The sequence below is a fragment of the Olea europaea genome, chromosome 10 (genome assembly GCF_002742605.1).
Source record: "Olea europaea var. sylvestris chromosome 10, O_europaea_v1, whole genome shotgun sequence".
NCBI lineage: Eukaryota > Viridiplantae > Streptophyta > Magnoliopsida > Lamiales > Oleaceae > Olea > Olea europaea.
Window position 1 is genome coordinate 44,811,847 of NC_036246.1, and position 21,079 is coordinate 44,832,925.

The 21,079-nt window shown below is 38.4% G+C and overlaps 1 protein-coding gene across 4 annotated transcripts; it reads left to right on the forward strand.

Moving 5' to 3' along the window:
- The first annotated feature begins 1,705 nt into the window (after positions 1-1,705).
- LOC111402485 (E3 ubiquitin-protein ligase UPL1) lies at positions 1,706-20,085 on the forward strand. 4 transcript variants are annotated; one of them, XM_023030837.1, is made up of 17 exons: positions 1,706-2,099; positions 4,403-4,498; positions 4,574-4,780; positions 5,205-11,880; positions 11,992-13,118; positions 13,186-13,500; positions 14,610-14,811; positions 14,899-15,185; positions 15,274-15,551; positions 15,706-16,834; positions 16,942-17,088; positions 17,182-17,262; positions 17,373-17,598; positions 17,688-17,827; positions 18,902-19,008; positions 19,125-19,295; positions 19,631-20,085. In XM_023030837.1, the coding sequence occupies exons 1-16, from the start codon at positions 2,067-2,069 to the stop codon at positions 19,225-19,227; spliced, it is 11,154 nt and encodes a 3,717-aa protein (XP_022886605.1). In that variant the 5' UTR covers positions 1,706-2,066; the 3' UTR covers positions 19,228-19,295; positions 19,631-20,085. The 4 variants fall into 4 exon arrangements, with proteins under 4 accessions (XP_022886605.1, XP_022886606.1, XP_022886604.1 ...); XM_023030838.1 differs by having other exon boundaries at positions 12,016-13,118; XM_023030836.1 differs by having other exon boundaries at positions 1,706-1,922; positions 2,065-2,099; positions 5,205-13,118.
- Positions 20,086-21,079: the final 994 nt, after the last annotated feature.

Below are 21,079 nucleotides of genomic sequence, written 5' to 3' on the forward strand. Positions count from 1 at the left end.
TATAAAATAATATTACACGTAAATAAAAAATCTTTTATTATTTTTTAATCATACATTTTTCATCAATACACTATTAAAAAATGCACTTTTATAAATAAATGTGGTTCAAACAAGTGCTAAAAGTGAATTGTCATTCCAAATTATTTAAATCATTCAGTAATGTGTATACATGTGTCAACTTATATAGGAAATGAGTAAATGGAAAGATTTACTATTATTTCGAATGATCGACAAAAAATTGACTACCATAATGACAATCTAGATTTTGATAGAAATTTTTGAAATGTGTAGTTGAAAAGTTGTAGGACTCAAGAAAGATATGGTTAATATTGATTGTTTGACTTTGACTTAAATTAAAATCTAAGCTAAACAAGGGCCTAATCTTGTATTTGGAATCCGTGGAATATTACGATGTAACACAAGACAAATCTTGATTATCTTTATAAATTGAAATCTTGTAATAATTGCTCATATTAAATCCGTCAAATATTTTAGCAAAAGGCAATATATAGAGTCTGTTTGGGAGTGATTTTGAGAATTGATTTTTTGATCGTTTGGAGAAAAGTGGGGTCCACCTGTAAGAGTAGAAGTCAAATATGACTGCTGGAATAGTGAAATAACGATAAAAAAATTAAATTTTTGAGGCAAAAAATCGCTCCCAATCAAGCTGATAATGTTTTGTCGAGAACATAGTATCATGTTTGAGCGGTTTATTTGTTTTTTTTCTAGGATTGAGTGCTTGTTTGTGACGGATTAAAAGTCAATTAAAATCAATTTTTTTATCGTTATTTCACTATTTCAACAGTCATTTTTGAATTTTTCTCTCACATGCAGGACTCACTTTATCTCTAACGATAAAAAAATCAATTATCAAAATCTCTACCAAACAAACTCTGAGTTAGATGGCCGAATCTACTAGGAAAGACCTGTTTAAAATCCATTTTTAACAACATAAATTTTCAATAAAATAATTTACATGCGGATTCATAAATTTTTTCCCTACTTTGTACCACATAATAATCTCCAAAAAAAACCACTTTTTTTCAAAACATACATTTTAAAAAACCCAAGTTAAATGGACTCCACATTTTTTTTTTATGCTTTTGTTGAAAAAAATTATAACTCATTCGTAAAGAAATAAGTGTGGTTGACGCAAACATCAATAAAATAAAATAACCATAAGCACAACATGCCAATAAAATAAAAAATAAAAAACTAATTAACCATCACGTAGATTGAGTCATTTTTTGACTTCTCATTCTTTTAAGATCAATTTTAACCATATATAACTTTCAATAAAATATTTTAGCATGCAAATTTAATATTTTTAATTACAATTTTTTTTAAAAAAACAATATTTTATAAAATCTATTATGAAAAAATTGGCTCAACACATGGGTAAAGATGAAAGATTTTATATGATATAAAGAGGGTGTTTGACATTTATTTTTATGGAAAAATGAATTTTAGAATAGTAGATTGATGGAGAATGTGTGGATGAAAAATAAAAAAAAGTTTTTTTATTGACGTATAATATTATTTTAATGAAAAATGTGTTGTTAAAAAGAAAATGAATAAAAATATATTTTGATAAAAATTAGTCAATCGGGGCAAAAAATTTGACAGTACATAAATTTTTAATAATTTTTATTTCCATCGCCACTATTTATCTATTTTTCCCTTTTCCAAGTTCCCTACACGAACACATATGTACACAAGAAGTCCTCTACTCCAAGTATTTTCTTGTCTCTATATCTCAATTCTTCTCTCTCCGCGATCACCTATCGCATACCAAAAACCACTGGAGGAAACCCTAGAAATTCAGATCTTTCATATCTTGTATATGTATGTTTAATACATACATCAAACTTTCTATCCCGTTCAAAGCCGATATCGCTTTTCCAATTTCTTAATTCTCCACCGTACAATTCTTCCCCATTTATTTTTCTTGATATCCTTGACTTCTCCGACTTCAGTTGGCATCGATTTCGATCGGTTTTTGAATCGGTCGATTTATTTATTTTTATTTGGTACGGTAAATGTTTTCATTTGGTTGATTTTCAGGAATGAAGTTGAAGCGGAGGAGGGCACTTGAAGTGGTCAGTGGAATTTTATTTTATTTCTTTTATGTTCCGATCGTTTACTGATGGAGTTTTTAATTGCTATGAAGTGGTAAATTTTATTGGATTAATTTATTTGTTATTTTTTTATGAAGTTGTGTCATCGAAGTGTTTGTCATGGTTTTGAGTGATCGTAAATTACCATTAGTTGGATTTTGTTTGCCGTTCATTATTATTATTATTATTTTTTGTTGAGATTCTTTTTGCTCAATTCTGATATGAAGTGTATTTATGTTTTATATATTTTAGGTGAAATTGATTTCTTTTCTGTTTTACACGTGTCAACTTTATGTCATCTGAGAGTTGATTGCTTTAAAGTTTTCCCTACCCACTTCTGCTAAAGAGGATTATTGTTATTTCTGATGGAGAGGGTGAAAGGCTTCTTGTTTGTGATGGATATTGATTCGGCTGCTGATCATGTATTGGCAGCTTACAAGCTATTTATACTTGGTAAAACCACTTATTATCTGCACACTTCGCGGCATCCACAACTACTACCAACTTATCCACCACTTTTAATTTACTTCAACAAGTTTTATACTTTTCCTTGTATTTTATGGTGCGCTTCTTGTCATGTCAGGAGGCAAGTGTTTGGGCGGCATGAATCATTGTCTTATGAGAAATCTATGTCTTGAATGGTGCAGCCAATAATAAGCTGAGAAAAAGAAGATAGACTATTATTGAGGAAAATCTAGCTCTTTTAAAGATATCTTACAGATATTCAAGCCATGATTCAGACTTTTTTGTTCAGCTTTTAAATTTGTTTTATTGGTATTATAAATCCAGGGATACTTCTGAACTTTAGCTGCCATCTAATTTGTAGGACTTTGTAAAATAGTCAAAGGTTGCATCACGTCACGGTTTTAGTAATTCATTGTAGGCTATATTTTGTTTAGTTACAGTTAGGAAACATATGGAGAATAGAATTGGAAAGATAGGAGGTCTAACCTCATGTGAAATCTTTCAATTGTAAACCTTTCATGGAATTTTAAGAGATTTTGAGCTGTGTGAAGGAGTCTTCGGGATTTAGATTTGATCCATAGATTTCATTTCTTCCTGTTTCTCTCATTTGCTTGAATTTATTTTTCCAGGAACTGTTCTTTAGCACCTTAAGGCTTATACTGCCCTTACTTTTCTGTTTCTTGATTTCTAAAAATCAGGCCACCCAAAATATCTGCATGATTGAAGAGCCCCAAGAATTTCATAAATCGGTTGTGCTTCTAATTTTTCAGATTTAAATATTTCTTTGGACAGCCCACTTAAGTTGGAACTTTTTTTTTTTAAGCTACTCTTACTGCAACAAAAATAATAGGTATAGTATTATAATGAAGCTCACCACCCAAGACAAACAAAAGAAAAACTCTTCTTTTACAATTCTTACTGCTCTACAGCCACATAACTACCAAAACATAGACAGACTTGTACTATAATTCTTACTGCTTCGCTGAGGCAACTTCTTCCCCTGCAAAAATTTCGGCAACACTTGCAGTATCTATAGTGACTCTGTAGCTGATTCTCTTCGACTTTCATTTTAATTTTAATTTTCTGTTCTTCTCTTCTTTTCGTTTATTTCATTTTTTCTCCATCCATCAATGTATTCGGTTGGCTTATCTTTTCTCTTTTCATCCGCGTCTTCACTGCACAGCTCATCTAGGTTTTTTACCCTTTTCCTCTGTCTTCTGCTTTGTTGAGACTCAATTTTTTATTCTTTACCATGCATCCATCCATTTATTTAGAAAAACATCAATTCAAAAATAATATTGTGAATATTTGTTGGGCCTTAGTTTGTCATCTACTTATCTATTCTGTTGTATGATCTATTGCATAGCTTTATTTAAAGTGAGGGGGATACTTTGTTGCGTGGTGTTATTTCTTTTGTATTGTATTTTAATTCTTTGACATATTTTTTGGTATGTGGTGAGGCTAAGCCTTGCTTCACGAAAGAAAAACGCCTCAGAACCGTATTACGCCTTTTTGAATATTAATTGTGGATAGAGAAAAGTTGTTGGAAACTGTGTTTATATGCCATAAAACTTAGCTAGACATTTAGAGCTTTGTAAAGAAAGAAACCGATTTGATTTTTTAACTTAATGATTTTAGATTGTAGAATATTTCCCTTGTTTATATAAATCTTGTCATGGCATTGTTGATAAAATCTTATTTTCTAATATAATTTCCTTGCCGTTGTTTTTGCTCTTTACTTGTTTTTATGTCGAGGGTATGCTATCAGAATCAAAATCCCCCACATGGAGATAATAGATCTTTTTCCGTACTTTTTGCAGCCTCCAAAGATTAAATCCTTCATCAGCAGTGTTACGGCTACCCCACTTGAAAATATAGAAGAACCCTTAAAAACTTTTGTTTGGGAGTTTGACAAGGTGCATTTACAAACTCCGCCTAACTCTTTAATTACATCACATGCTTTGATTGATATTGATTTCCTATGGATGCAGGGAGATTTCCATCATTGGGTTGATTTATTTAATCACTTTGATACCTTTTTTGAGAAATACATAAAATCAAGGAAAGATTTGCAACTTGAGGACAATCTTTTGGAATCTGATCCTCCCTTCCCCAGGGATTCTGTTCTTCAGATCCTCCGTGTCATTAGAATAATATTAGAGAACTGCAGCAATAAGCACTTCTACAGCTCATATGAGGTACTTGTCTTTATCTCAATCTCAGCTTTTGTTCAAGGTATAATATTTTTTGTAAAGAAAACTGATATTCTTTTGGCATCAATTGGTATTGTTCCTTCTTTTGTCAGTCTTTGTGCAATTATTGTTCACATATCTGTCTGCATGACCGGGAAATGTAAAAATGACCATGATACCTTAGGTGGTAGCGTATAATAGTTTGTGTATATAGGACTTCTGGTAGTGTTGGGTAAGGGGATGCCATGCTGGTTGTGGTGCTGGCAGTTGGGTGACTGGTGGTGTTGGTGGTAGGGCTTGTGTGTGAGCTTTCTCTTGCTTTGAATCATTGGGAGGTCACAAGAATGCCATTCACTTTCTCATTTTTTGTTCAATGTGGTTCATTTTTACTGGCATGTTATTTATCCAATCTTTTCATATCAAAATGCAGCATCACTTATCGTCTCTGCTTGCTTCAACTGATGTGGATGTTGTCGAGGCATGCCTGCAGACTTTGGCTGCTTTTTTGAAGAAGACCATTGGGAAGTACATTATAAGAGACTCATTTCTAAATTCAAGATTACTTGCTTTTGCACAGGGTTGGGGGGGAAAAGAAGAAGGTCTTGGATTAATATCTTGTGCAATACCAAATGGAATTGACCCAATTGCGTACCAGTTGGCTTGCACCCTGCATTTTGAGTTTTATGCAGTGGATGAATCTTCGAGTGATACTATTTCTACAGAACATCCTACCAAAGGCTTACAAATTATACATTTGCCTGACGTCAACTCTAGAGAAGAGTCTGATGTCGAACTCTTGAATAATTTAGTTGTAGAATATAAAGTTCCTCAAAGTTTGAGATTTTCTCTTTTGACCAGATTGCGATTTGCTAGGGGATTTAGCTCCCTTGCTGCACGGAAACAGTACACATGCATCCGCCTGTATGCCTTTATAGTTCTTGTTCAAGCTTGTGGTGACACTGATGATCTGGTCTCCTTTTTCAACACTGAGCCCGAGTTCATCAATGAATTGGTTGCCTTGTTGAGTTACGAAGACACAGTTCCTGAAAAAATTCGAATTTTGAGTCTTCTTTCCTTGGTTGCTGTTTGTCAAGATAGGTCACGCCAGCCTACTGTATTGACTGCTGTAACATCTGGAGGGCACCGTGGTATTCTATCCAGCCTCATGCAAAAAGCTATTGACTCAGTTGTTAGTAATTCATCAAAGTGGTCTGTTGTTTTTGCGGAGGCTCTGTTATCTCTTGTGACCGTTTTGGTGTCGTCTTCATCTGGTTGCTCAGCTATGCGTGAAGCAGGATTTATTCCAACTCTTCTTCCTTTACTCAAAGATACTGATCCACAGCACTTGCATTTGGTTAGTACGGCTGTACATGTTCTTGAAGCATTTATGGATTATAGTAATCCTGCCGCTGCGCTTTTCAGAGACTTGGGAGGTTTAGATGATACAATATCACGCTTAAAGGTAGAAGTGTCTCATGTTGACAATGCTTCAAATCATGAGAGTACTTCTGTTGACCTAGACAGTTTGGAGTGTACTGATTTGCAAGTAGTTACAGATACTTCTCCTGAGCTAGATAGTTTGCAGCCTCTTTATTCTGAAGCCCTGGTTGCATATCATCGCCGATCATTGATGAAAGCCTTACTTCGTGCTATATCTTTGGGCACCTATGCTCCTGGAACCACCGCTCGTATTTATGGTTCGGAAGAAAGCTTGTTGCCCCATTGCTTGTGCATAATTTTTAAAAGAGCAAAAGATTTTGGTGGTGGGGTATTTTCACTTGCAGCAACTGTTATGAGTGATCTCATTCACAAGGATCCTACCTGCTTTTCTGTCTTAGAAGCAGCTGGTATTCCTTCTGCGTTTATGGATGCTATAATGGATGGTGTTCTTTGTTCCGCTGAAGCTATTGCTTGCATACCACAGTGTCTTGATGCCTTGTGTTTGAACAACAATGGGCTTCAAGCTGTGAAAGATCACAATGCTTTGAGGTGCTTCGTGAAAGTTTTTACATCCAAAACATACTTGCGTGCCCTTACTGGTGATACTCCGGGTTCCTTGTCCAGTGGTCTGGATGAACTGATGCGTCATGCTTCATCATTACGTGGGCCAGGAGTTGATATGCTGATTGAAATACTGAACAGTATTGCAAAAATTGGATCTGGACTTGAATCTACACCTCCGTCCACAGATCATCCAAGCTTCTCTCAACCCGTTCCCATGGAAACTGAAGCTGAGAATAGAGATATTGTCTCTTCAGATGACAGAGATTCATGCAGGGCTGAAAGTTGTGAACAGTCACTTGAATCATCTTCTGATGCCTTACTATCGAATGTGGAATCTTTTTTACCTGATTGTATAAGCAATGTTGCTCGTCTACTTGAAACAATTCTTCAGAACTCGGATACATGCCGAATTTTTGTCGAGAGGAAGGGAATTGAATGTGTTCTCCAGTTGTTCACTTTGCCTCTTATGCCTCTTTCAGGTTCTCTTGGTCAAAGTATATCAGTTGCATTTAAGAACTTCTCTCCTCAGCATTCTGCTTCGCTTGCTCATGCGGTTTGTTCCTTCCTAAGAGAACATTTGAAGTCGATAAATGAACTTTTGACTTCAGTTGGAGGGTCCCAGCTAGCTCAGGTGGAAGTTTCCAAGAGAATGAAGGTCTTGAGGTGCCTCTCTAGTTTGGAAGGCATACTCTCTCTTTCCAATTCTTTGTTGAAAGGGACCACTACGGTCGTCTCTGAATTGGGTTCGGCAGATTCTGATGTATTGAAGGATCTCGGGAGGGCTTACAGGGAGATTCTGTGGCAAATTTCTTTGTGCTTTGATTCTAAGGTGGATGAGAAGCAGAATGTTGAAGTAGAGCCTGAAAGTGCAGATACTGGTGTATCTAATGTGTCTGGAAGGGAGAGTGATGATTCTGTTAATATTCCCTCCGTCAGATACATGAATCCTGTTTCAATCAGGAATGGTTCTCTCCCGCAATGGGGCCTGGAACGTGAGTTTCTATCAATGGTTCGTTCAAGTGATGGTTTCAGTCGTCGCAATCGCCATAGTTTGGCACGTCTTCGGGGTGGAAGGGCTACCAGGCATTTGGAAGCTTTCCAAATTGATTCTGAGGCTGCAGCAAATAATGCAGAGACTCCTCAGAATATGAAGAAGAAAAGTCCTGATGCAGTGGTTTTAGATATCTTTAATAAGCTTGCTTCTACACTGCGTTCTTTCGTAACAGCTCTTGTCAAAGGTTTTACTTCCCCAAATCGTCGAAGAACTGAAACTGGATCCTTGAGTTCATCTTCAAAGAGCATTGCGACTGCCTTGGCAAAGGTTTTTCTTGAAGCTCTGGCTTTCTCTGGCTATCCCAACTCTGCTGGACTGGAGATATCACTTTCAGTCAAGTGTCGATATCTCGGGAAGGTTGTGGATGACATGGTGGCTCTTACATTTGATAGTAGAAGACGTACCTGCCACAATGCAATGATCAATAACTTCTATGTCCATGGAACCTTTAAAGAGCTCCTCACCACATTTGAGGCTACAAGTCAGTTGTTATGGACCCTTCCTTGTTCTATATCCTCACTAGGTGCTGATCAGGAAAATAGTGGTGACGAGGCCAAGCTGTCTCACAGTTCATGGCTGCTTGATACATTACAGAGTTATTGTCGTGAACTTGAGTATTTTATTAATTCTGGGTTACTTCTGTCCTCAACCTCGGCATTGCAGGCTCAGCTTCTTGTTCAGCCTGTTGCGGTTGGTTTGTCGATCGGGTTGTTTCCTGTTCCAAGAGACCCAGAAGCATTCATCCGCATGCTGCAGTCACAAGTTCTGGATGTGATACTTCCAGTTTGGAATAACCCCATGTTTCCCAATTGTAACCCATGTTTTATCACTTCCATCATTACACTTTTTACTCATGTATACAGTGGTGTTAGTGACATGAAACGAAATCGCAACACATTGTCTGGGAGTGGAAACCACCGTCTCATGCCTCATCCTCCTGATGAAGCTACCATCACCACCATCGTTGAGATGGGTTTTTCTAGAGCAAGAGCTGAAGAGGCTCTGAGACGTGTAGAAACAAATAGTGTTGAGATGGCGATGGAATGGTTATTTAATCACGCGGAAGATCCGGTACAGGATGATGATGAGTTGGCTCGCGCACTTGCTTTGTCCCTTGGAAGCTCATCGGAAACACCTAAAGTCAATGGTGCTTTAAAATCAGTGGAGGTCTTGACACAAGAGGGACAAGCAAAGGCTCCTCCTGTTGATGATATTCTTGCAGTGTCAATGAAGTTGTTTCGAAGTAGTGATTCAATGGCTTTCACGCTGACAGATCTGCTTGTGACTCTTTGCAGCCGGAACAAAGGCGAGGATCGTGCAAAAGTAATTTCTTTTCTTGTTCAGCAGCTAAAACTTTGCCTCCCTGAGTTTTCTAAGGATGCCAGTATATTGTGTATGATCTCGCATACTTTAGCATTGCTTCTTTCAGAAGATGGAAGTACTCGGGAAATTGCTGCACAAAATGGGGTTGTCTCGATTGCAATTGATATCTTAATGAATTTTATGGCTAAAACTGAGACTTCAAATGATACCCTCTTCCCTAAATGCATCAGCGCATTACTTCTTATCTTGGATAATTTGGTGCAGCCCAGACCTAGAATTTCTGGTGACAGTAATGTTGGAACAATTATACATGGCTCACCTGAAAATCATACTTCATCTGAACCAGTAACAGAGAAAAGTTCAACTCCAGCTTCAGTCGATAAAGAATCAGTCCCTGCTTTTGAGAACATACTTGGAAAATCGACTGGTCAGTTGACGATGGAGGAGAGTCGTAAGGTAATGTCAATTGTGTGTGACTTGATAAAAAGGCATGTACCACCTATGGCTATGCAGGCTGTTCTTCAGATATGTGCTCGCTTGACAAAATCACATGCTCTGGCTGTGCAATTCCTTGAAAGTGGTGGTATGGCTGCCCTTTTTGGTATTCCAAGAAGTTGCTTCTTTCCTGGATATGACACCTTGGCGTCAGCTATTATTCGGCATCTTCTTGAAGATCCCCAGACATTGCAAACAGCCATGGAATTGGAGATACGACAAACTCTAAGTGGAAACCGTCACACTGGTCGTATTTCTGTGAGAACGTTTTTGACATCAATGGCGCCTGTTATATCTAGAGATCCAGAGGTCTTCATGAAAGCAGTAGCTTCTCTTTGTCAGTTGGAGTCATCAGGGGGAAGACACATTGTTGTGTTATCAAAAGATAAAGAGAAGGAGAAAGAAAAATCAAAAGCATCTGGTGTTGAGGCATCAGTAACTACCAATGAATGTGTTAGGATTTCTGAAAGTAAGACACATGATGGGTCCATCAAGTATTCCAAAGGCCACAAGAAGGTTTCAATGAATCTTACTCAGGTGATTGATTACCTTCTTGAAATTGTATCAACATTTCCTACATACGAAGTAGGGGATGGTTGTACAGGTTATCCAAGTGCCATGGTAGTAGATGAACCTACTACCAAAATGAAGGGTAAATCAAAGGTTGATGATACAATACCTATGGGGTCAGACAGTATATCAGAAAAATCAGCAGCCCTAGCTAAGGTGACTTTTGTTCTCAAGTTATTGAGTGATATTCTTCTGATGTATGTTCATGCAGTAGGGGTTATTCTTCGACGAGATCTGGAAATGTGTCAACTCCGTGGATCTAGTCATTTAGACTGCCCAGGACATGGGGGAATAGTTCATCATATTTTACACTGTCTCATTCCCCTTTCAGTAGATAAATCTGCTGGCCCTGATGATTGGAGAGAGAAGCTTTCTGAAAAAGGTTCCTGGTTTCTGGTAGTCTTGGCTGGGCGCTCAAGTGAAGGAAGGAGAAGAGTGGTTAATGAACTTGTGAAAGCCTTATCTTTATTTTCAAATGTCAAAAGTAATTCATCAAATACCATTTTGATACCAGATAAAAAAGTCCTTGCTTTTGTTGATTTGGTATATTCCATTTTATCCAAGAATTTTTCTTCTGGCAACTCACCTGGTTCAGGTTGTTCTCCTGACATAGCAAAAAGCATGATAGATGGAGGAATGGTGCAGTGCCTATCAGGTATTCTTCAGGTAATTGATTTGGACCATCCTGAAGCGCCAAAAATTGTGAATCTCATACTGAAAGCTTTGGAAAGTTTGACAAGGGCGGCCAATGCCAGTGAGCAAATTTTCAAATCTGATACACAGAATAAGAAAAAATTAACAGGTGCAAGGTCTGATGCTCGGACTGCTGACACTTCAGTTTCTGGGGAATTACAATGTGGTGAGAACAGGAGCGGTGAACAGGTGGTCACTGATAATACTGGTTCAGAGGCGCGTCCATTGGATGACTCTCAGAATGAAAGTGATCATCATGCAAATCCAACCCAGCGCATGGAGCAAGAAATGAGGATTGAGGAGGCTCCTGTTACTGATCCACCTGTGGATATTGGAATGGATTTTATGCGTGACGAGATGGAAGACAGTGGAGCTTTATCGAACAGAGAACAAATTGAGATGAATTTTCATGTGGATAATAGAGTAGATGAAGATATGAATGATGAAGATGATGACATGGGTGATGAGGAGGATGACGATGGGGAGGATGACGATGGGGAGGATGAAGATGAAGATATAGCTGAAGATGGCACTGCTTTAATGTCTCTGGCTGATACTGATGTGGAGGACCATGATGATGCCGCCTTGGGAGATGAATATAATGATGATATGGTTGATGAAGAGGATGATGATTTCCATGAAAATCGTGTTATTGAGGTAAGGTGGAGAGAAGCCCTCGATGGTTTAGATCATTTGCAGGTACTTGGACAACCTGGAACTGGAGGAGGGCTAATTGATGTTTCTGCTGAACCATTTGAAGGTGTGAATGTCGATGACTTCTTTGGCATTCGAAGGTCTTTTGGTTTCGAGCGTCGACGCCAGACTAATAGAACTTCCTATGAGCGACCGGCTACAGAAGGAAATGGTCTTCAACATCCTCTTCTCTCAAGGCCATCACATTCTGGTGATTTAGGTTCAATGTGGTCATCTGGTGGGAATTCATCCAGGAATCCAGAGGCCCTATCAGGTAACCTTGATGTTTCCCATTTCTACATGTTCGATGCTCCTGTTCTTCCTTATGATAATGCCGCATCTAGACTATTTGGTGATCGGCTGGGTGGTGCTGCACCACTGCCAGTGGCTGATTTTTCTGTTGGTTTAGAGTCGCTGCGGGTTTCTGGTCGAAGGGGACCAGGTGATGGCCGGTGGAGTGATGATGGCCAACCCCAAGCTGGTGGACGAGCTGCTGTTATTGCTCAGGCAGTCGAAGAACAATTCATCGTTCAATTAACAAATGATGCTCCCACTGATCCCACTGAAAATCCTGCTGAGGAGCAGTCACATAACCCAGGATTATCAGAGAGACTGCAAGAAGATTTCCCGGCCCTAGGGGGTGATCACACTGGTTCTCGACAGCGTAGTGATAGTCATGATAATGGTAATCAAGTTAATCAACTAGATGTAATGCAGCTCTCTCAGGAAGAGATCAATCCAGAGGTGGTTTCTGAACAAGCAGGTGAACGCGCACAAGGGATTGAACCTTTGTCAAATCTGAATGGTCATGCTAGCATGGAAATTGGGAATGTAAATGCCAATATCAGCGAGCTGTTGGAGACTTCACATGGTTTGTTTGCTCAGCCTGAAGTGCTTTGTGATAGGAGTGTTGATGTACCTGTGAATCCTCGTATTATACCACATCAAGATGATGGTTATACTAGATCTTCAGAACTAGATAATCAGTCTAGTTGCGATGCATTGATGATTTCTGGATCAGAGATGTCAGATCCCGGTGTTCATCATGCTTCTTCAGTTCCAGAAAGTACTGATGTCGATATGAATAGTGCTGACACGGAAAGAGATCAGACTGACCAACAATTACCTATGTCTGAGATCAATCTAGAGGAGCCGTCATTACAGCAGGACAACCTTGTCCAAGATGCAGGTCAGACAGATGAAAGTAGTTTGAATAATGAGGCTCCTAATGCAAATGGTATAGATCCAACATTTTTAGAGGCGCTTCCAGAAGATCTTCGTGCAGAGGTTCTTGCTTCGCAGCAAGCTCAGTCTGCCCCAGCTCATACTTACACACCTCCTGCAGTTGAAGATATTGATCCAGAGTTTTTGGCAGCCCTTCCTCCTGATATCCAAGCTGAAGTTCTTGCCCAACAACGTGCTCAAAGGATTGTGCATCAATCAGAAGGACAGCCAGTTGACATGGATAATGCTTCAATTATTGCCACTTTTCCAGCTGACCTACGTGAAGAGGTTTGTGTCTTGAACTCGGCATTTCATAATTATGCCCTAGTATACTTACATTAGTTGCTTCTGTTAGGTGCTCTTGACTTCTTCGGAAGCAGTGTTATCAGCATTGCCATCTCCGTTGCTTGCGGAAGCACAGATGCTTAGGGACAGAGCAATGAGTCATTATCATGCTCACAGCTTGTTTGGAGGTAGCCATAGGCTTACTAGTCGGAGAAATGGTTGGGGATTTGATAGGCAGACAGTGATGGACAGGGGCGTTGGAGTTTCCATCAGCAGGAGGGCATCAGCTCTTGCAGAGAACTTGAAGTTGAAGGAACTTGAAGGAGAACCATTTTTGGATGCCAATGGCTTGAAAGGGTTAATCCGGCTTCTACGCTTAGCACAGGTAGTTTTGTTCTTTGAAATGATTTTATGGATAGCCAACTGGGAAACTACAATGGTTGGCGAAGGGAATTTCTGTTTATCAGATCCCTCAAATATTTATTCTTAATTATCTTGTTTTTCATGAGAATGCGTCCTACTAATTATCAGAAACTTAAGTTATCATGTATTTGGACACTCCCTCCTAAATTGAACCCTTTCTTATAAACTGACACGGGTTTTCGGTGAGAGTTGCAAAGGTAGATGATTTTTAAATTTTTTCATTGTTACCCGAGGAACAAATGCCAAAGAATTCCAAGTCAGTGTAGGAAGAAACCTGTAGAAAGAGACTATTTGTGGATATCCGAGAAAGAAAATAGGAGCATTTAATCATGGACGGGTAAATACAAATTTAGATATGTACTTCCAAGTTCCAAATTTTCTTGCAACAAATCCCAGATTAGTGTGAGCTTGTTGACCGTATTACGCTAGCAGCTGTTTCCTAAACCTTCACAGGGTTCCCTTGGCCGACTTATCATAAAGGATTCTCTTTTTAATCCTATGCTTGAAAAGGATTCTTTTTGAAGATAAAGAATAATTGATTCTAAATCAAGGAATAAGAATGGAGCATTCTAGAAACTGGTTAAGAGGGTATCAAAACGACAGTCGCAAGAAGTTCTAGGTTAATACCACACAAACAGCAAAATGGTATCTTCGAAGCTCTATGTGCTGAAAGAAAAGTTTTAAGCAAATAGAATTCGTTGAAAATATATAGGCCTTGTTTGAGCTCCATTAGTTTCTCATTAAAATGAAAAATATGATCGTTATCCATCACATCAAGCCACCATATTTGACTTTTTATTTCATGTGGGGCCTATAACGACTATATTTTTCATTCTCATTTTTACAATAATGTGGCTCAAACGGGGGCATAAATTGTTAAAGAAAAAGTATTTTGAAGTATTGAATGAAAAGAATTTTTCTATAAAAATTTTAGTTTCTTTATTTTATGATATGTATGTATAATTATGTATATAAATGGGACTCATTCAAAGAGAGATCTTGTTAGTTAAATTTTGATGTATGAAAGACTCTGAGTTTGAACTGAGGTGCTTATCATGTTTCTGCTTTTAGCCTCTGGGGAAAGGTCTATTGCAGAGATTCCTGTTGAACTTGTGTGCGCATGGTGATACAAGAGCAATTCTGGTTCATCTTCTGCTTGGTATGATAAAGCCAGAGCCTGCAGGAATAGTTGGTAGTCTGACAGCATTTGATTTTCAGAGGCTTTATGGATGTCAGTCAGATGTTGTTTATAGTCGATCTCAATTGTGTGGTGGTATATCTCTATTTTATTCCCCGATGATGCATGATATTCTTTTTTTGATTGGGTATTAGTTTTTCAGTGATGATTTTATTCTCTCAGGTCTTCCTCCACTGGTTTTGCGGCGGGTACTTGAGATTCTTGCATATCTGGCTACGAATCATTCTGCTGTTGCTAGCCTTTTGTTCTACTTCGACCACTCTGTTGTTTCTGAGTCTGCAAATATAAACTCTTTGGAACTCAACAATGATAAAGGTAAGGGAAAAATCATAGAAGAAGATTGTCTGAACTCTTCTGCAAGCGCTCAAGAGGAAAATGTGCCGTTGATACTGTTTCTTAGACTCTTGAGTCAACCACTTTTCTTGCGCAGTATTGTGCATCTTGAGCAGGTATATGTCCTGATACAGGGAAATTACTATTTAAATAATTTCTGCTCAGCTGTATTGTGTTTTCTCATTCTATAAGAACTCGGTGCAGGTCATGGGGCTGCTACAAGTGGTTGTATATGCAGCAGCATCCGAGTTAGATTTGCAGTCTCATTCTGAAGAAACAGCAGCTCCGACCGATAACCCTCCCTCCAATGAAATTGCGACTGATGTACAGAAATCTGAGACAGAGATTAACCAACTCGACAAAAGTTCTGGCACTTCAAAAACGACCTCAGATGGTCAGAGAAACTTGAAGACCAGTGATATCTTCTTACTGCTGCCTCAATCTGATTTGCATAATCTTTGCAGTCTTCTTGGCCATGAGGGGTACTGGAATTATCTAATTTTACATCTTCACGTGTTTGTTATTATGTGCTGCCGCTGAATGATATCTTGCTTTAATTCTGCATATTCTGTTTTTCTCTACCCTCACTTAGAATTAGTGAGAAAAATCACCTAATTCTTACTGTTCATTCATCAGGCTTTCCGACAAAGTTTACATGCTTGCTGGCGAGGTACTAAGGAAGTTGGCTACTGTTGCTGCCCCTCACCGCAAATTTTTCATTTTGGAGCTTTCAGATTTAGCCCAAAGGTTGAGCAGCTCAGCTGTTGACGAACTTGTAAAGCTTAGGGATACACACATGCTAGGCTTGAGTGCTGGATCTATGGCTGGGGCTGCAGTTCTTCGTGTTTTGCAGACACTCAGTTCACTCACTTCAACTGGCGTGGACGGTAATAAGAATGGAGGGGATGTTGAGGAACGGGAAGAACATGCCACACTCTGGAAGTTGAATGTTGCTTTGGAACCATTGTGGAAAGAACTAAGTGAATGTATTAGTACAATGGAAATGGAACTGACTCAGAGCTCTCGCTCTTCAGTTATTTCAAATATTAACATTGGGGAGCAGATACAGGGTTCTTCATCATCTTCTCCCCTTCCTCCTGGAACTCAGAGACTCCTGCCTTTAATTGAGGGCTTCTTTGTTCTGTGCGAGAAACTACAGGCAAACAATCAAACAGTTCATCAAGATCATTCCATTGTGACAGCAAGAGAGGTGAAAGAGTCTGCTGGGACATCAGTTTCGCTTTATATCAAAGCTGGTGTGGATTCTTACAGAAGGTTTGAGGGTTCTGTCACGTTTGCAAGGTTTGCTGAGAAGCACCGACGCCTTCTTAATGCTTTTGTGAGGCAGAATCCTGGACTGTTGGAAAAATCGCTCTCTATGATGCTGAAAGCTCCACGATTGATTGATTTTGATAACAAAAAGGCTTATTTCCGTTCCAGAATTAGGCAGCAGCATGACCAACACGTCTCAGGTCCACTGAGGATCAGTGTTAGGCGGGCATATGTATTGGAGGATTCATATAACCAACTTCGCATGCGACCAAGTCAAGATTTAAAGGGGCGACTGAATGTGCATTTTCAAGGAGAAGAGGGTATTGATGCTGGCGGTTTAACAAGGGAATGGTATCAAGTACTGTCAAGGGTTATATTTGACAAAGGAGCTTTGCTCTTTACGACTGTTGGAAACAATGCAACTTTCCAACCAAATCCTAATTCTGTATACCAAACCGAACATCTCTCTTATTTCAGATTTGTAGGCCGAGTGGTAATCCTCCAATGGACCTTATTTTTAGCTTCAATTTTTCCTTCGTTGTTTTTTGATAGTTGTGCTAAGCTACTTTATGAACTTTGGTGATACAATTCCTTCTATAGGTTGCCAAGGCACTGTTTGATGGGCAACTGCTGGATGTTTATTTTACCCGCTCCTTTTATAAGCACATACTCGGCATAAAGGTGACTTATCATGATATAGAGGCTGTTGATCCAGATTACTACAAAAATTTGAAATGGATGTTGGAGGTGAGTGGCATTGAGACTCTAATCCATTTTTATTTTTTTAAATCTTAAAATTCTAACGTGTAAGTTCCTGATATTTATCTTTTCCTGTGTCAGAATGATGTGAGTGACATACCCGATCTGACATTTAGCATGGATGCTGATGAAGAAAAACACATCCTTTATGAAAAAACAGAGGTATACATCCTTTAGGATTTTTCCTTGTACTCTTGTTCTGAAGTTCAATTTGAATGTTGAGACTCTAAGAATGCATATCTGTCTGATCTTTTGATGTACTTGGAAAAAAGGTTACTGATTATGAGCTCAAACCGGGAGGAAGAAACATACGAGTCACAGAAGAAACAAAGCATGAATATGTAGACCTTGTTGCTGATCATATTCTGACTAATGCAATCAGGCCTCAAATTAATTCCTTTCTCGAGGGTTTCAATGAATTAGTGCCACGGGAACTTATTTCTATCTTTAACGATAAAGAACTTGAACTTTTAATCAGCGGACTTCCAGAAATTGATTGTAAGTTTGCATACCTGTACATTTGTTTATTGTACACGTGATACTGATTGTCTTCCTGAAGTGTCCTAATCACATTGATGTTGCTGTAGTGGATGATCTGAAGTCCAACGCTGAGTATACTGGTTACACAGCAGCGTCTAATGTTGTTCAGTGGTTTTGGGAGGAGGTTAAAGGATTTAACAAGGAAGATATGGCAAGATTGCTGCAATTTGTGACTGGAACGTCAAAGGTGATTTGTGATTGACCAATTTATGTTTACTAAATTTTTGTTCGTGGACATTATATGTTCCTGCAACAATATTTCTATGACAAACACTAATAGCTGATCTCTTTCTATGCAACTTGTTCAAGAGGAAATTATGTGTTGCGTGAAAGTGGGAAGCCCATGTCTGAATAAGGACATTTGTTTTAGGGTTTCTTGATATCTTGTTTCATCTTTGTGCAAATGGAGAGTTAATTCCTCAAATAGTCACTGAACTTTGTCAAAAGTTCTTAAGAGACCACCGAACTTCAAAACTTTCCTAAATAGTTACAGAACTTTGTCTAATGTTCACAGGGGGTCACCGAACTTCAAAACTTTCCTAAATAGTCACTGAATTTTGCAAAAAGTTCCTAGGGGACACTAAACCAGTGATGTATGGGGTCCCAATTTGCAAACTTGAGTGACACCCTAGGAACTTTTTGTAAAATTTAGTGACTATTTAGGGAAATTTTGAAATTCGGTGACTTTCCGGGAATTTTTGGCAGAGTTCAGTAACTATCTAGGGAAGTTTTGAACTTCAGCGAGTTCCTAAAACTTTTGCCAAAGTTTAGTGACTATTTGGGTAATTAACTTGCAAATGGATCATTATAATTGAGTTTAGAAACACAACGTTGGCCATCTGGAAGTGCAGAACTGATTGCTAGAGAAAAAGGTTGCACCTTAGAAGTGAAATAAAAAAGTAGTTTTGTATTTAGCAATTCGTAAAACAAGTTCACACTTCTTTGCACCTTAAAAGTTGGGAATAGGTTTAGGTGTAATTGTTCTGTTTGTTTGGGGTATTTTGTGGTAAATGCTGTTGCATTGTTCTCTCTATATATTGGGTTTTGTCCACTCAGAATTTCTCGGTGCGCACATGGTTATATTTAAGCTCATGTATGCACGAACGTGCATCCATTCTTTTTGCATGTTTGTTATTTTCATGGGCGGTGTGATGAAAAAAATAATTCATTGTGTGCGTGTTGGGGGTGGGGGATTGGAGAATATGACTCAGTAAATTGGGAAATTCATTACGCATCAATTAATTGGGGTTTGGTTTCATAGGTTCCTTTAGAAGGTTTCAAGGCACTGCAAGGCATTTCTGGTCCCCAGAGATTTCAGATTCACAAGGCCTATGGAGCTCCTGAACGGCTGCCATCAGCTCATACCTGGTAAGTTTCTACATGTACCAGGATAATGATTTGACTATTATTTCGCTTCTTTCACTTGCATAATTGCTTGCATTGTAATCTTGGCCTGCCAATTCACTTTTCTCTGACTTTTTCAGCTTCAATCAACTGGACCTTCCAGAGTATTCTTCAAAGGAACAGCTTCAAGAACGATTGTTATTGGCAATCCATGAAGCTAACGAAGGATTTGGTTTTGGTTGAATTAAGATCGAGACAATGTGGCTTTGCATAATTTCTGCCGGAACTTATTTCGGCTTCACCATGTACATGTTAGTAGTTCCTTTGTTTTGAATGTCAATTTTTTGGGATTTACTTGGACCTTGCTCCTCTCAAATAGCTATTGGTTACTTTGGAGACTGAGTTGTGACATGGCAAAATAAACTTCTCAATTTTCTCCATTGATGGGAAGATCGAACTCTATCTGGAAGTTTATTCCTATCGAGAGTTGGTCATACAATGACGAATTTAAGTCATTAGTTTATAGGAAAAACAATTGGACATAGAAATGGTTTAATCATTAACCTGCCACTGGTTATATTATGCAATACAGAGACATTCTATGGAGCAAATCATTTCTTTGTTGTGATTTATTTTTCTTTTGTAGGTAAAAGCTTATGGATTTGGATCAATTGCGAGCATTGCCCGGTAGCCAACTACACATGAACTGGGAGACACCCGGGGTTTGTAGCTGAATCACCATTGACTTCATCTGAATCGGCATACAGATTTCTTAAGACTGCTGGGGTTGGTTTTTTGGTTTCATTTCGCAAGTCAGTTTCAGGTCAACGAGAAGAGTATCATCTTGCTTTTGTGGAGGAAGGGATAGGGTGTGTTCGGTATTGTGCAAAGATCTACTAGCTTGTTCTCATTATATATTATGTCTAATAGTGAATTGGCTTCCAGTACAAATATATAGTTTGTCAGGTAATCTAAATCTGTGGTACTTGTGGATATGGTGGCATCTAATAAAAGTACAGATGCTATTGCTTTTTCAAGTCTTTTCATCTCTTTTCCTTGTAATACATTTTCCTAGAGAAGTTCCTTTACCAAGTCCACAAATAACAGGACTATGATTCGTGTTACAACTTTATACAGAAAAAGAAGAAAATAGTGATACAATATTTGAAAGCCCAAAAGAAACATTAAAAACAAATTACTTACTACTGACTGGCACACTTGAAATGATCGGCTTGCTGTTTGATGTTCTCACATTTTTCGGTCGGCGCTTCACCGGAACCATCATCATCAACGGTGGGTTTTCTGATGGCTATACTTTGTGAGGCCGAAACTGTAAGGCTGAAACATCGCGGTCGTGTTCAAGGCACAACCGTGAAATAGCGTGGGTATCAAGCTCTTTCTCGACCTTCTCCTCTTCCTCTCTGCTGCCTAGTGGAGGAAGAGAGACTACTTTCTTTGTAGCCATTGTCGAAAGTGTTCAACAACTCGGTTTAAAAATGGTTGGATATAATTTTTCCGTATATAGCTGTCGTATATATCAACTTGTTACATGATAGATATATCGAAACTGCGTCACTGCATAGGATATTCATTGGCCGTCAACCGCCTCAAAAAAATGTATTATTGGAAGGACAGAATTTTCACAGAGAAATGGTATATTTTCCTGCAAGAGAGAGCTCATAGTCGGTCAATGTAATATTGTTTAATAATAACATAAACTTCAACATCATTGGACCGAGGATGATTGATGATAGAGTGAGTTCTTAGTTCAGATAATAAAAATATCAACGCTGGTTGATGATCTTAACTAGCAAACACGTTACAATTAGTTATGACTAATGAGATAGGATAACAATAAGTTAAGTTTGAGAATAATGCTATTTGCAGTCGCTCAATGCGGCAGTCGTCATACGTGGCATACACATGACAAGTAGTTATTTGATACATTAATGAATAAAAAAATACCATATTAATGCATCAAATAATCACCTGCTATGTGTATGTCACGTAGGGCGACTACCGCAGTGAGCGATTACGAATAGCATTACTCTTTGAGTTTGATCTCTAAATATTTTTTTTTTTTTTTTTTTTTTTT